Raw genomic sequence first — 17,043 nt, 5'->3', positions numbered from 1 at the left:
CAGCAGACGCAGTAGCAGCAGGAGACGGGTGAAGAAGTTACTGTGTGTTACGTAGGGAACACCGCACGTCACTGGAAGTCGCTGCAACAAACTACACATAAAGCATAACATATAATGTGTATTATTTTGATACATACAATAAAGTTTTAACATAATGGCTGGACTCTATGAAAAGATACTCCGTGATAAGTGATTCACATTTGATTGATATAATTATCCTGAATATTTACTTCAGAATATTACAAAACATTTTAACTGATTTAGAATTAACGTTAATGTTAATAAAGTATTACACACACACACACACACACACACACACACACACACACACACACACACACACACACACACACACACACACACACACACACACACACACACACGCACACACACACACACACACACACACACACAAGGTCAGTATATTTATATAACTGAACCAGTGAAAATTTTGAGATGTAGAGGGAATATATACAATTAGTAATATATATATATATATATATATATATATATATATATATATATATATATATATATATATATATATATATATATATATATATATAAGTATTATGTACGATATATATATGAATACACTCATATTGATGGCTATGTTAGGAATTTTCGAGAATAAATATTTAGGTGAAGTCAGTCAAGGTAACGCGTGCCAGGGGATGGTTGATGAGGTCAGTGTCAGGTAAGGTGATCACAGGTAGTACAGTGCAGGTAATATGTATTAAGGTGAGGCTATGTTAGTCAATGCAGGGCAGTGTAGGCCTGTTGGGTAATATAGGCGAGCTACGTTATGGGTAAATTAGAGTAAGAGAGTTGGTCATATAGCTATAAAGAAAATGAACTATTAGTCATCTGTAATCCTAAGTTCATTATACAGTTATTAATCATAGGGTGATATCGTAAAGTTGTGACAGCAGAAGTCAGCAGGTGATGGCAGCAGGGTCGTCCCCAATACACAGTGGCTGCGTGCCCGCCTTCATTAACGACCTCGTAATGGTACGTAACGACCTCATAACAGACGTGTCTGGAGCGGACTTTATGTGGCCAGTCCCCCGACAGGGGGACGATACCGTAATTACCAACCACCCCATTGGACAGTCTCGCCCAGTTAAGTGTCTTAGGCATTGAGTTTATTACCATTCTATTTACGTAAAAGGAAATCGAGCATGTAAGAGCCAGCTCGAATTTCAATCAACTTGGACTCGAGAACTCTCAAAAACTGTAGCAGAGGATCACAGGAGGTAGGGGGGGGATCCTGGCACGGAAAAGTCCCCTGAATCCAGGACGTAAGGTCGATCTCTCCTGATTAACGATGGTACTTGTCTCTGGTTATGTGGAGGGGCGTGGCATCCTCACAATTCAAGGACACAAGCTCGATATCCTCTAAATTAGGAGTGGTGTCCTTCACTATGGTGCGGCGGGAGGTGTCACTATCACCTCAAGATCCCTGGCAGCTGTGCACTTCTGAAACACTCCCCCTTCTGAAACACTCCCCCTCGTTCACTGTAACATCACATATTTACAGTAAATGCTAACTTGACATACAACATCGTGTCAGCAACTGAGAGCAAGTCAAACTCCGACACACTTGGCTGCCACTTGAACGACCATTAGCAATATGAGGAAGCCGACACACAGGGGATTGGCCGACTTTAAGCTGATAACATCATGTTTGAGATAATAAAATAAATATATTAATTAATATATTATCGTTATGGGTCATTATATATAAGAATATCCAAAAAATTGCTGACATTCATGACAGTTGCCTTTGTGTAAATGCATGAATAATATGTATGAGTCTATACATCTCTATACACTATATAGTTGAAAATTTCCTGTTCTATCTTACTTTTATTCTTAGCATTTCTTTTTTAATACAGAAATACAATAAAAGTGCTTTCATATAGCGGCGAGCACTCCCCCCACGCTCTCGTGATTAATGAAGAAATAAAAAAACCCCATAACAATTAAGGAACCACAACAACAACCATTCCCTCTCAACATTTCTCTACTAATTCTTGTCCCCCTCCACACGGCTTCCTATAGTTACCCTTTGTGTGCCGCCTTTATTACCCCCCAGCATACACAGACTCCCTCAAATGTTTCCTCCAGGCTTCTATGTCACCTCCTTCACCGTTCACCGTCGAGGTCTTCCGGTATCTCTTATACTCAGGATCTCTTAGAAACCCTCAGTATCCTCCACACTTATTTAAGTATTTATCAACTTATTTACTTATCCGTATAACCTTCCTTGATTGTCGAAGGTTTAGTCAACTTCAGTGATTTGAGAGACTGTAGATATTTATAAATACCTTTGAGATCTTTTGATATATCATAAGTGGAATTCAACTACATTAAACCAACAGACATACAGACGGTAAAGTAAAATAACATTACAATTTCCTTACAAAGATAAGCTGATATTAACATTAAAAATAATAATTCAGTTACATTAACGTAGCTCGATGTTTAAAGTACAAAATTAAGTTAACTTAGACAGATAATTGAATATGTAAATAAAAGGAATATAATTTAGATAACATATACTGTTTATAGATGCTCAGAATGGCGTCAAATAATTCAAGATTAATAATAGAGTAAAGAAAACATGGAGGCCTCGAACTCTCACAAAGAATACGTAAGTAAAGTTTCCCTAAAATAACACCAATTAAGTCACTGAGGCAAACAACCTAAATAACAAAGATAACCAGAAACTTTCCTTGTTTACTTACGGAACTGACAGAGAGAGTTAGACGCTGATAATAAATACCACCACTTGAGGTAGAAGTTAGGTTTAGGAGTTCACAAAAGCCGACCCACATGTCTATCTACTGAACCTCATACCAACTTGTCTACATCTTTTATGCCTTCCTTCTTAACTACCTCAGAATTACCTACCTCTCTAACTACTTTCCTCCAACTATCTCTTCCATATTGTGTTATCTACTCCATCTCTAACTACCAGTCACATCACACTACCAGCAATAACTAACTACCACTCCTAACAACTTCGTAACTACACTCAGCAGACACAAAAGGAGAACTTGCTCCGGTTAACAGATTAAAGAAAAGTAGAGAGAAAGAAGCACCCCCTCGCCCCTATCCCCTCGGGCTTAAGGGTCAACATCAGTACAATAATGGATTCACTTAATCTGGGTATTTGTCCAGGGTCCCCAGGGTGGCTCAGTGGTAATCAAGGTCGCCAAAGATCACGGGTTCGTGTTTACCGAAGACGTTATGAGACTCTCCCTTACGACCAACTCTTGTCAAATACACGGCTTCATCATCCCACGCCTTATAGATAACCAAAAGGATTTCATCATTAGTTTTCCAATAATCAACATCATTCCTCTTAACCCCCCCATCATCAACATCATCAACATCATCATCATCATCATCATCATTATCAGCATCATCAATCATCATCGCTGACACCCTGTCTACTTTGTCTCGTCCCACTTTATATTCTCACTGTAAACCTCATCGTTCTCTCCCTAATACCCAACTAAACTTCCTTCTCACCTCACCAAACATTGACTCTCCGTCCCTGACCAAGTATCAACTCCCTCCACCCTCATCAGTCATCCCACAACCTCAACTCTTCTTTCGTGTCTCCCCAACTCAGCCCCCCCCGACACTTCACACTCTCTCACAGGACTTTCAAAGCGTCCTACAGGCTCGGTCGGGTGGCAGCGGTGAATACAGGCCACGGAAGTAGGCTTATCCAGCCACTACACATGTGGCTGATACTCTCAGCCTCAACACAAACCATTTTAGCCACGTTTTCTGTAGTGGAAAAGTCCAAGCCGGAAATTCTATTTGTGATATACGGCGGAGTTTTATTTCTTCCCCTATTTCTCATGTACTGTATATATATATATATATATATATATATATATATATATATATATATATATATATATATATATATATATATATATATATATATATATATATATATATATATATATTATTATTACATGTATTAGCGGAATACAAAACAATGTTGTACACAGAAGTTAAATGTCCACAATACTCTATTTTACATCAATCACTATGTTCCATTATTATTATTATAATTTATTTTTTCATTATTACTTAATAGCTCTTACAAACTTTTAGGACCACTGTGGTATACTACCCTCACTAACACCTAGTACCCATCATCTGTTCCTAGTACCACACACTAACCACTTCCTCCTCGCCGTCTCCAGAGCCCCGTGGCGCCGCAGTACATATTCTGGTACCACAACTCACGGATGATCAACTACGACAGGGAGCGAGGTGGGGTGAGTGTCCACATCGAGAGTGGGCCTCGGGTTAAGTCGCTCCTCAGTGTCAGTAATGCTCGGTCTTCGGACTCCGGCAACTACACGTGCGCTGCGGCCAACACTAAACCAGCCTCCATCACTGTCTACATCACGGAAGGTAAAACGTCTATTAGCTGATTCACCACCTTAATTAACCTGTTCTGTTCCTCTGCTTTTTGTGTACACCTGATGCTCACCTCTTCCTGAATAACCATGCTTTCTCCCCACCTCGTAATTACCTTTTTTTTCTAATTTCTTGTCAACCTGTACATGATTTCTCCTACACCTCTTAATCAATTAAAAAAAGATTTACGCACCTGAGCACGATTTTTTCCCCCAACCTGGGCTGTATTGCCCACCTACCCACCTGAATTATTCCTCTTCCACCTCCCATCTCCCCACCACTGACCACTTCTCTACACTATTTCCACCTATTTAACTCTCCCCACCTATCCACTTCTAACGCCTAACTATCCAGTATTCCCTGCTTACTCAACTAGCTATTCCCACCATCTCACCTGTCCACTGCTTCCCATCTACCCACTTCTATCCACATGCCAATGCTAACACTGCTTAGATACTAGTCCCCAAACTTTACCATTACTATTTCCAATAATATTACCTGTAAATAAACATAAAGGTATTTTGTGATTGATAAATTAATGTTCCTTGAAGTCCTTTCAATTACGAAATTAAGCTGATCATAAAGGTAATATAATTGGGAAGATAATTAACCCTCGTGAATCATGTTGTCTCATTTAATTAACAACCATGACATCTCAGAGGGGTGACTACAACAATTACATCATTCAATTTTAATAATTAAGAGAATTACATTTGTGTTCTCCTCGGGGTCAAGGAACTAAGGTTTAAGATTTTCCCTTCGTCTCTTCCCCCACCTGGAGCAGCTAACAAGATCGCCGCAATACAGCCCCGGGCGGTGGACTCATCCGTGTCTCTACGTGGCTCTGTGACGCTACTGGCGGGGCTGCTCCTCCTCACACACCTCATCACCTGCCACTGAACCTCCTCCATCACCTGGCCTCCACCACCTGGCCTCCACCACCTGGCCTCCACTTGGCCTCATAATGGCCTCCCCCGAATACCACCACCATCACTGCTAGGGCCATTGAGAGCCCTCCATGCTGTCACCATTTGGATGACTGAATCTGGACCACCACAGCTAAAACAATTAAACCTGGACCTCCACAGCTAAGACAAACTTTGACCTCCACAGCTAAAACAGTTAGACTTGACTTCCATACTTCAACCCCTTTATATCTAAAATAAAATCAATCCTTTGTCAAGATGATAAAATCTTTTTAGGGTTGCAGCGTTAGGTGCACACAAAGAGAGAGACATGATATATGACAGACAGGCGGACGAAACTTTATCGGTCTGGAAAACATAAAACGACAATTAGACAGGGAAGACAACACGCAGCCAAGTCAGTAACTTTAACTTGGCTGACAAACATTTAAAATAAACATCACATTCAACTAACATATACAGTTTAAACCACCTCACACTGGACAGTTGTCAACCTCTATCATTATTAGCTCTAATGATACATTTAGTTAATCATTGAACACAGCTGAACACGTCAACACTGTCACAAACAATCAGGAAGAAACAGACAATAAAAATGTTTTAATGTGTCAGAAAAATAATTGTCCTGAGATTAAAGAGAATAAGAAAAATATGGTAGCGTTCCAAAGGTTTTTCTTTTATTTACAGGATAACAGACTGAGACAAGAGTGAGACAAGACTGAGACAAGACTGAGACAAGAGTGAGATGAGACTTATCTCTGTTGTTTATGATTAGTTGAGGTATACAAGACAACAGCTGGACAAACAACCTAATAACATGTAAGGTCAAGTTGTGGAGGTCATTAACAAATTAACTAAAATAATAATAACAGAGAGGAAGACTAAGTGACAGTTTATTAAATGATGACCTAATCATTATGGTGGAGACTTCGTCCAGCGTGGAGACAGTTTATGGGGTGTGATGGAGACATAATAACACTGAAACAATATATACATATATAAATAAATAAATAACTAAAAACTAAGTGTTGTGGTCGAATGCTGTCCATATTGCACCAACTTCTTTCTCCGGAGAATAAAGACTTATGAACTATAAATATCCGAGAATGAAACAAAAAAAAATCAGATGTGAACAAAAAACTGGTCCTATGAACACTGATGAACAGTTGTCGGTCCAGCAGTGGCAGAGAAAACATTATGTGGGACAATATTGTGTTAAGTCACAGAGACTCTCGGCCACTCCCATGCTAAATGTGTATTCTATATTTTTGGCACGTGAGCACCCTACAAGACCTGGCCTGGTGGTGTGTGAGTGTGTACGTCTGTGAATGCGTGATGTATACGTAGACTTTCTTACCCAGTGGACGACGAAGATAGTTCTGAATAAATGAGCGACTTGTATCTGGGTAAGTCATTAGAAATATATGTGTGTGTGTGTCAGGTAATCACTCAAGCGCACGCGATTCTCTACGTGGAACAACAACATGTCATGATAAGAAAGACTCACAAGTGATAGGGTAGAAAAGTTCAGAAGTGATCACTGGAGTCAAACTTTATGGTTTGAGTGAGGGAAAGAGCAGTGGATGTCCAAGTGTATCGAGAGAAGTTGAACGAGAAACCAGATACACATAAAAGAAAAAAAAAAAAAATACAAAACATGAAAATCTCGATGAAGGTATAAATGCTGTGGAGGAGAATAAGTGACAGAATCCTGAAAACTTTTTCTCTACTGACAGGTGACATTACGTAACTGAAGAGTGAGTGATGGAAGACCTTGAACACTTTACATACAGGAACAGGAAGAAACATAGAGAGAACATATAAGTATAATGTACTCCTATGTGTGTAAATATAATGATGAAGCGTCCTAATTATTCCTAGACTGCTAATATACTGTTAGACTACTTGGCCGAACTCTCACGGCTATGTATAATGACAATATAATACTACATGTTATATATGGAGTAAAAATAGCGTATGATGCTGAAAGGGTTATATTAGGACGTTAACAGACATAAATAACAACCGGACAAGACTTGGGAAATATTTAATAAGAGAAAGTAAGAAGGAACGGTAACGTCACAGATAATGATGACGGAGTGTCGTGATGCTGACTGATGATGCTGATAATGATGATGATAACGGAAAAGGTGAGAGTGGAATGGAAGACGATGGATACATGATGACACCAATGGAAAAGGAATCTGTAAAGTAGGGAATGAAGACGAATACAGGTGAGATATTACGAGAAACAAATAATCGAATTAATCACCAGGTAAATTATGTTAATGAAGAGAGGATAATAATGTGGATTAATTAAATATAAAGTTAATGAGTGTATAGACGTACATAGGTAATAAGTCATTACACCTTGAAGGAACTTTGGTTAATAGTTGCAAATGAAGAAAAATAAGAGATGTTAAGGAAGAGAAATGAGTAAGAAGTGAAACAGATAATAATGAAATATAATAAAATAGAAAAAAAAGTAACTAGTGTCCTGATATAAATATAGAAAGAAATAATGAGTATAAATATTAGTGAATGAATAAAAAATATAGAAAAATAAAATAAAAATACAAAAAAAGTCATGAATAAAGAAATTGAAGAACTGAGAAATGAAAAGAAAACGAAACATAATAAATAAAGACCAAATAAAAAAATAATAACGTAAATAAAAACAGTGACGGAAAATACAAGAACGAATTAGGTATAGGAAGGAAGAGAAGAGAATAATTAGAGAATAAATATAATGGAGAGAAAGGAACAGACAATATGAAACATGCAAAGTGAAAGCTACTGAAGAAGATGGTGATGAAGAGCTTAGAGGCTCCAGCGCTGAGTGTCCGGCCAGCTCAATATCTCAATATTTTCATAAGTGTAAAACAAAATGGAAAAAAAATTATCTTTGCATAGTTAATGTCCCCCCTTATCTCCCTCTGTGTGTGTGTGTGTGTGTGTGTGTGTGTGTGTGTGTGTGTGTGTGTGTGTGTACCGTGGCGTCAGTGGTAAAGATCATATATATATATTTTTTTGGTCCTTATGTTAATATTAATACCAAGAAAAAAAGTTTCAATTGTTGTCTATGGTTAGTTTTAGTCAATAAATAAATGTTTGACTTAAGAGATTACTTCACTCTTATATTACATAACTATTTAAGGCTATTTTAGATCTGTATAATATAGACCTTTTTTCTCACTATATTTGACGACTTAAAATAGGATAATTAGATCAATTAATATAATTTACAATTTTATATATGAACTGAAGTTTTCTTAATTGACAGATATAAGAAAAGTTTCAAGTTTTACGGGATTTCAGTTCCATTTTGTTATTTGCAGATCTATGAACTATGAATACTACTCAAAATTTATAAGAGCTAATGTCCACTGTTATCTACATACGTCAATTTGTTCATAAAAGTTGCAATTAAAGAAAGAGCCATATATGGAACAAGAAGGCAGACATACTATGGCTTAATCAGGCAACCGATGGCTATATATCACCTCAATGGCTCACTCATGCCTCAGTGACTTAAATATATGTTACATTAATGAAACCTGAAGGAGTACAGTACCTGGTGCTTATATTCCGGCTCCTCTGGTTACTGACTGAACATAAGTACTCGCTCTTACACCCAGCTACACTATCTCCTACACGCACCTACACCTTCATACACCCATCTACACTATCTCCTACACCCACCTACACCCTCTTACACCCAGTTACATTTACACGCATCTACACCTATACCAGTTTACACCCACACAGAGTAAGGTGTATATTTGGGAATTTCACTCATGGCTGCTAACAAACACGTGTAGTGTAGCTGGGTTATAGCGAGGCTCGTGCTCTGAGGTGTCGAGATTAACGGCAGATTATCAACACTAACTACTAAAGCGAAGATCAACTATGACAATTATTCTCGGTGTGAGATACTCGACAGATCTAACTCGACAGATATCCAAGAGTTTAATTTCGCTATCATTGGGTGAAGTGAGGTTGTTATGTCCGCGTTTGTGCTTGTTCGTGTGAATAAAGTAAACACTAATGCCATCAGTGAGCCATTATTCAATTTCATGGTTTTGAGGGAATTTTGTTATAGAGAAGTGAGCGGGAAGTCAGTTGATTGAAGCTATATCCCGTGCAGCCTGATAGACATGTTATCATCCATATAATGCGTCTTTTAATGATCCAAAACAAAATTCATGTTTGATTGGGACATCAGCACTTCTCCTGACGGTAACACATCCCACAGGGTGACAGTCTGACGCCCTACAGATGTTTGCCTGCAGGCGACTGTCACCGTAGCGTCTCTCTCTCACACACTCCGGCCACCACGTACTGTACGTCACCTTCTTTATATTCCTCATCTTGTGTACACTGGGTGTTTACCTACACGACCGCCATGTGTACACATGGCTAAACATGTGCGTCAGAGAGTATATGTGTGTGTATGTCGGTGAATCAAGTCATGTCAAGGAAGGCTCCTCCAGGGCAGGCGAGGGACGCTTCCCATCATGTGTGGGGAGAAATACAGCCTCGTCCGCTGTCAGAAGTAGTACACTAAAGGTGTACTTGGTGTGCCGAGACAAAAGAAGACTTTAGAGCCAGATGTACAGAGACACAATGTACCATATATACACTGTGCAGGTTTGATATGTAAAAGGCTGGTATTCTTCACTACCAATGACAGGGTCCCGCTGCTAGTGCCGTCTGTATACACTATAATGGTCGGCACTTTCGTTTCATACCGTTACGTAGCTCGACAATTCTTATGCTGTAGGATTTTTTTAAGGTTAGGTTATCCTTGTATCCCACAAAGGGTAAATGTAAGTAAACGTGAGGATGGTGAAGACATCCTGTGCCACACCGGTGTTCCAGGAGGCTTCACGCCCTCTCTCACTACCCTTAAACCTTCCTTACTGTGGGTGACCTGGGGGAAATATAAACAAAAATATCTTTCATGCTGAGAAATTTGCGATTTTCTAGTGAATGAATTGTGATACATAATCTTTTTTGTGACAATTGGTAGACTGTATACTACAAAATTCCTGCAGTGAATGTTAACATGTTTTGCACGTAACATAATAGTGGAAAGAACTTACCTCCTATCTCCGAGAACAATATAAACCATGTGTAATAGCAATGTTTTCATGTATGCATATACAGTATATATATATATATATATATATATATATATATATATATATATATATATATATATATATATATATATATATATATATATATATATATATATATATATATATATATTTATATTTATATATTTATATATGCAGTATTATTGCAAGTCTCTTGCCATGCATTCACCCATATTCTTCTAATACCCCTAAAAGCCATACTAGCTTAATAATGCCGATAAATTGATTTTTTGCACCATTCGTTATACGGAGAAAAACTCTTCTTAATAATATAACCCAAATAAATATGTTATGGCGAGACACAAGAGGAATAACTTCATGAATAATCCAGAGTAACATAACTGCTTCCTTACCTCCTCCTCCTCACACCTAACACACAAACATTATTTCGGTCAAAATTAAAACATTGCGTTGCTAAAGACTTGCTATATATATATATATATATATATATATATATATATATATATATATATATATATATATATATATATATATATATATATATATATATATATATATATATATATATATATATATATACGTACACAAATTCACGTGTAAGCGCCCATGTACATATATTTTCCTAGGGCAATGGCGAGCTCAAAGTTACGTATAACGTTCTCCGTATTTTGCATATTTTATCTTTTCATGGTTTCCAAGTTTCGCGGAAGTGCGTGTCGATGCCCTCGGCCACGACGTTTTGTGTATTGCCTCCCCCTTACCCTAGACACTTACTGCCGTTCTAAGTTAATCGGCTTGCCCTTCTATGAAGAAAAAATCCCTAAAAAGTTATTTAACGGATTTATATGTGGATATTTATTATCTTTCTTTCCTGATTGGGTCTTATGAAAGCATTTAGATTTAAGTTTGTATTATTGTTTATTCTATGTAAGGCGAGAAACGGTGTCCATGTAGACTGAAAGTGGTGGTGTTCCGGATATAAATTATTCAGAAAAGCTTTTTAGGAAGATTTTTCTACCTAGAGTGCTGCAGTTTCATGTCTTGGTAGTGTTTCATGTAATTGGCTGCCACTTTATTTCTCTCAATGTCACTCTACATATTTCTTTCACAGGATTCATACTTTATTGTTTGTAAATTGTTATTTTTGTAAAAATATATCGTGTCATAAAGATCCTGTGTTGTCCTTTATCCTTTACTGCTCAAGAGTAAGTTCAGACTATTATCCCTGACGTTATCTTTAATGAGTATGTTTTAGCCCTTGTTAGTGATGCTTGAGTCGTTAGTGTCTGTTATGTGTTATGTAAGATGTATTGCTGTTGTTCCATCACCGTATGACACGTAATGGCGGGTGTAATGATGATGGGATATATGTAAAACAAAAAAATCACTAATGGCCAAGTTCACTACAGCATATAATTTAAAGGAGATAAAATTATGAATAGTTTACTTAAAGATATTGTAGATTGGTTTTTTTTTTCATAGTGAGGGTCACAAGTTGAACATATTTCCTCCTTTATATATTTTCCTGGAAACCTTTACATCACTGGAGGTATCAGCTGTTACTAAACACCCGTCATGATATCAGTGTTATTTGTGGTTTTAGCTCGACAATATTTACTCAGAGAATCATAAAATTAGTTCAGTCGGAATATAAATGTATAGAGGAACGTCATAACTTATATCTGAGAATATTTTTTGTGTGGTTGTGTTATAAAAAAGTCGTGAGTAGTGGTTATTACTAGAACATAAAGGAATATAATTTCCTATTGAGAAGTGATGAAAGAAATTTAATTACTTTTACTCAATAAGACACGCTAGAAAGAGAGAGAGAGAGAGAGAGAGAGAGAGAGAGAGCTAGAGAGAGAGCACCACACAGTTATTAAAATTCCGATTCTAAGAAAGCCAAAGTCAATTCAAAAGAAAGACGAAAACTGAACACATTCTCCTGTGGTAAGCGTACTCAGTATCGATTTCTCTCTCTCTCTCTCTCTCTCTCTCTCTCTCACCACTAATCCCTGAGGTTGCCACTCACAGCTTCAGTTCAACTGGTTGGATTTCCAACAAAGGCATTTCCGAAATCCAATTTGTAGGGTGAAAACATGTGAAAATTTTATGTCAAGGAATTCCCGTTTCAGCATAAAGGCGATGAACTTCGTGTTAAGGCAAAATGATGGTGAGGTATGATGATGGTGAAAGATGTTGGCGGTGAGAGTAAATAATGGTGAGTGAGGACGATGGAGAGAGATCATAATGGAGAAAGGAAATGTTGGAGACGGGTAATGATGGTGAGAGATAATGATGGTGAGAGATAATGATGGTGAGAGATAATGATAGTGAGAGATAATGATAGTGAGGAGTAATGATGGTGAGGAGTAATGATGGTGAGGAGTATTGATAGTGAGGAGTATTCATGATGAGAGATAATGAAGACGATGAATAATGATGATGAGAGATAATGAGGACAAAGAATAATGATGGTGTGAGGCAATGAAAATGATAAAAAAAGATGGTGAGAGATAATGATGGTAAGGAATAATGATGTTGAGAGATAATGAGGGTAAGAATTGTTTATTTTTCAACGAATAAAAGCACAGAGACACATCAAACAAATATCATGAGTATTCACCGAGGCGTCGCCATTATAAAGACCTAGGATATTTAACACAGGATGACTTAAATTAAAAGAAGTTATATGCCATAGGAAAAAAAAATAGGCAAAAAGTTCCACACAAGGCTTCTTCTTCATAGGGTAAATAATGAGATATGAGCAGAAAGGCCATAGGTCCTATGAGGTGTCCTCGTAAGCTGATTGAGGATGCATGGTGGTGATGGTAATATTGAGTTTAGTTCGCCAGAAGACTAACTAGAAATTCCTATAGAATATGTAGAACAATAACAGTCTCTATGAATGTGAAATAATGGATACATTTTGTAGAAAGATCATCACTGTAGGTTTCCTTTGGTGTTTTGTTTTGTGTTTCTAGACTGTATCGAGGAGGTGACGTGCCCTAACAGAACACCCAACCCACAGATGAATATAAAATGTCACACCTGAGAGAGTTCAAGACATACAAATGGTTACTTACTGTAGAGTCTGCTGGCTGATCATGTGTCCAAGCTTCACTGATTCTTTTTTGGCTAAATTTATGACAAAGTTTATTACGGTAAGACTTGAAGTAATGCTGATGCTTAAACTTTCAATAAGGCTGGACAATCTCATATGAGTGAATAGTTTTGTTATTGAATAATAATCGAGAAAATGAGTGAGTGATAGGAAGGAACCCTGAGGAACTCCGGCATTAATGGAGTAAAATCAATGAATAACCTTCCAGAACTCTAGACATTTTATGACCAGACAGAAAAGGTAAATTAAAAGGAACTAAAGAGGAAAGGTCATAAGAAGGTAATTTTTCCATTAAGTATCTTTATCAAACTGTTAAATACTTTCGGAGCGGTCAAGTTCTGGTTCTTATATTTCATCACAGTAATCAATTGCTGGAAGGAAAGAAGACTATATGAAAAGGACGTAAGATCAGAATTAGAACATCCACTACTGAAGCCATATTGTTAGTTACTGAATAAATTTTTCTTTTCAAAGTGTGTGACAGGAAGCATTGCAACTGTCGAGAAGAGAAAAATCAGACGACAATCAAAAGGACTAGATTTCACACCTTTCTTTGGGGTTGTATGAATATTAACATGAAATCCGATGAGATAATCTAAAGAGTTTCGACATAACACGAAAAACACTAAAATTAATCTTGTTATTCTTTTAAACGTCCATCATATTATATCTTTTATTATAAACACTAGGGGCCAAAATATTACTTATCGACAGATGTAATTGAAGAATCATCGGATTATCCTCCTGCAAGGTTGAACTAGGGAAAAAATTGCAAGAACTTACATTGGGAATTCGCTGAAAGAATGACCACTGAAGTTGGAGCTGAATGCAATAAAAGATGACACAGATAAGTTTGGTATTGTCTGGGCGCGAGATAGTGATGGTGGGGGTTAATGGTGATGGGAGATAATGATAGTGAAATGTTGGTGGTGAGAGATAATGATTCTGAAAGATACTGATGCTGAGATAACGAAGGTGAGAGATAATGATGGCGAGAAATAATGATGATGAGAGATAATGACAATGAAGCATAATAACTATAGGTAAGGAAACAGATATAGAAGATAAAGTTAACACAGTTGGCTATAATATATCTATAAGGCCATGTAGCAGTTAACATAGCCAATCCAATGTAGCCAAGACTCACAATTACTAGAAAAATATACTGACGTTTACCTCCAACCTCCATCATCTACGCTGTGGTGTAAAAATTGGGTTATCAAGGCTAGGGAAAGTGTATAGGGGGAGCTGAGGTTTTTAGTTGACTTATGAATATGTAAGTCCGTTGGAATTAAGTTTCAGCCGGTTTTAAAAAAATGTTTATCGTTTTTTTTTTCTCATCGGGCACTGAGACTCCGTGTTGTATACTATATATAAAAAAAATGTATACACTAAATAGTATAAAATTAAATACTGTGGTGGTGAAAATGGTGTAAATGTTTACTGTGGGAGGTGATAAACTTTGATCTTTAATGGAAGGGCGTTTATGTGCGGCAGGGGGTGGGGGGGTTCCGAGGTAAATTAGATGTTCAGTCGTCTCTTGAACAAAAATGTAAATGCAATGAACAAATGTGTGTGTTTGATAAAGAGGCCAAGGTGTAATAGGTTTAATGAGTTGAAAGAGTGACACTTAATAGTTGATTTGTCGACAGAAAAACAAGAACGAGAATACACACACACACACACACACACACACACACACACACACACACACACACACACACACACACACACACACACACACACACACACACACACACACACACACACACACACACACACACACACACACACACACACACAATATTGCCGAAAAAAAAATTAGCCCTGTCAAAATCGGCCGACGACAAACATACAAATGAGGCGACATAATGATAATTGAGTAGGCATCATAAACTAGGCGGGATGTAATCAGGATGATAAACGCTGGCAGACAACACAAATCTCCCGTGAGCTTATCGCTTCACAATATATTACAGCGGCTTATAACATTCCAAATTATATTTGCTGGCTAATAAATATGACCAGAAGGGGCAATAAAGGAAAATGAACTAGCTGGTTTGTACATATTGGGGGAAAATATTCATTAACCGGCTTTGTTCTAGAGAGAGAGAGAGAGAGAGAGAGTCGACAAAATTAACCCTTACTTGTTTATCTATCTATCTATGAACAGCTTCAAAGTAATAAAAGTGATATCAAAAGAAAAAGTAACTTTACAAACATATATTACAAACAGTAACAAAGCCGCCGATAATTAGCCTTACACCCTGACAGTTTATCATCCTCACGCTGTGTCCTCAACAAAAGAACCTCATGTGACTAATAACCAAGAACGAAAGACTGACGTGTGTTGGTAGGAGAGATGTGTCTGTATTTATGTTTGTGCACGTCTGTGTGTTGGCTCACCGGGTTTATATAAGCACTTACTGAGTTAAAGCAGAAAATAACCTACCCTCCACCCCCCTACCCCGTCCATAAAAGCTCTGGAAAGTCAAGGGCGTCATTAAGCGACCTCAACTCTTATTCATATCCTGGAACTGGTCGAGTGGGGGGTTCAGGTAAGTCTATGAGTGTTGGGTAGAGTGAAAGGAAAGGCATGTGGGAGTAGCTCTTAGGAAGCGTTGAGCTGTGTGGAGTGTAGACGGAAAAGGGACTGGTAGGTCGTGGATGAACCCTCAGCCAACACAGCCATCAAGGTAGAGACACATAAACCTTCGCTCTATATCCACATAAATAGACTAGATAAAACACGATAACGTAAAATCATTAAAATATTACATCCCCTATGATATTATTATATCAACAAAAAGGTGTGTGTGTGTGTGTGTGTGTGTGTGTGTGTGTGTGTGTGTGTGTGTGTGTGTGTGTGTGTGTGTGTGTGTGTGTGTGTGTGTGTGTGTGTGTGTGTGTGTGTGTGTGTGTGTGTGTGTGTGTGTGTGTGTCTGTCTGTCTGTGTATATGTATGTATGTGTGTGTGTGTGTGTGTGTCTGTGTGTGTATGTGTGTGCGTGAACTGGAATACAAAATATATCACAGCTTACAGTACAAGAGGAGGCTGACAGGGAGTATAGAGCACTTGTGTACAGTAGTCACCGGAAGACACGTGAGATAAGCCAACAATAAGCAACGGGAGATCGGGGTGATAGACAAAGCTCTTCCGGGTTATGAAGTGAATAGAGAGAGGTGATAGTGACCTGAGGAGGGTTATGTAAAGGAGATAATACAGTAGTTCAGGTGATGCTTCAAACGTGCTAGATGTGGTCGAGGCAAGGAATGACACACACACACGGAAATAATCAATATAAATAGTGCAATTCGCTTAAGAAATATACTAATGCCCTTAATAATAATAATAATAATAATAATAATAATAATAATAATAATAATAATAATAATAATAATAATAATAATAATAATA

At 37.6% G+C, this 17,043-nt stretch overlaps 1 protein-coding gene across 5 annotated transcripts in view; it reads left to right on the top strand.

The window, feature by feature from the left end:
- Positions 1-16,464, top strand: part of LOC121871821 (hemicentin-2-like) — an 89,085-nt gene extending 72,621 nt beyond the window's left edge. For 2 of the 5 annotated variants that reach the window (XM_042374333.1, XM_042374331.1), the window contains exons 5-6: positions 4,233-4,446; positions 5,237-11,672. In XM_042374333.1, the coding sequence (XP_042230267.1) occupies positions 4,233-4,446; positions 5,237-5,352 (330 nt within the window). In that variant the 3' untranslated portion in view covers positions 5,353-11,672. Of the gene's footprint in view, positions 1-4,232; positions 4,447-5,233; positions 11,673-16,435 lie in introns of those variants that run through there. The other 3 variants (XM_042374332.1, XM_042374330.1, XR_006089962.1) reach the window with 2 other exon arrangements.
- The last annotated feature ends 579 nt before the right edge of the window (positions 16,465-17,043 follow it).

This window comes from Homarus americanus, unplaced genomic scaffold, assembly GCF_018991925.1.
Source record: "Homarus americanus isolate GMGI-L3 unplaced genomic scaffold, GMGI_Hamer_2.0 scaffold39675, whole genome shotgun sequence".
NCBI classification, from domain to species: domain Eukaryota; kingdom Metazoa; phylum Arthropoda; class Malacostraca; order Decapoda; family Nephropidae; genus Homarus; species Homarus americanus.
This window is presented reverse-complemented; position numbering and strand designations above follow the sequence as displayed.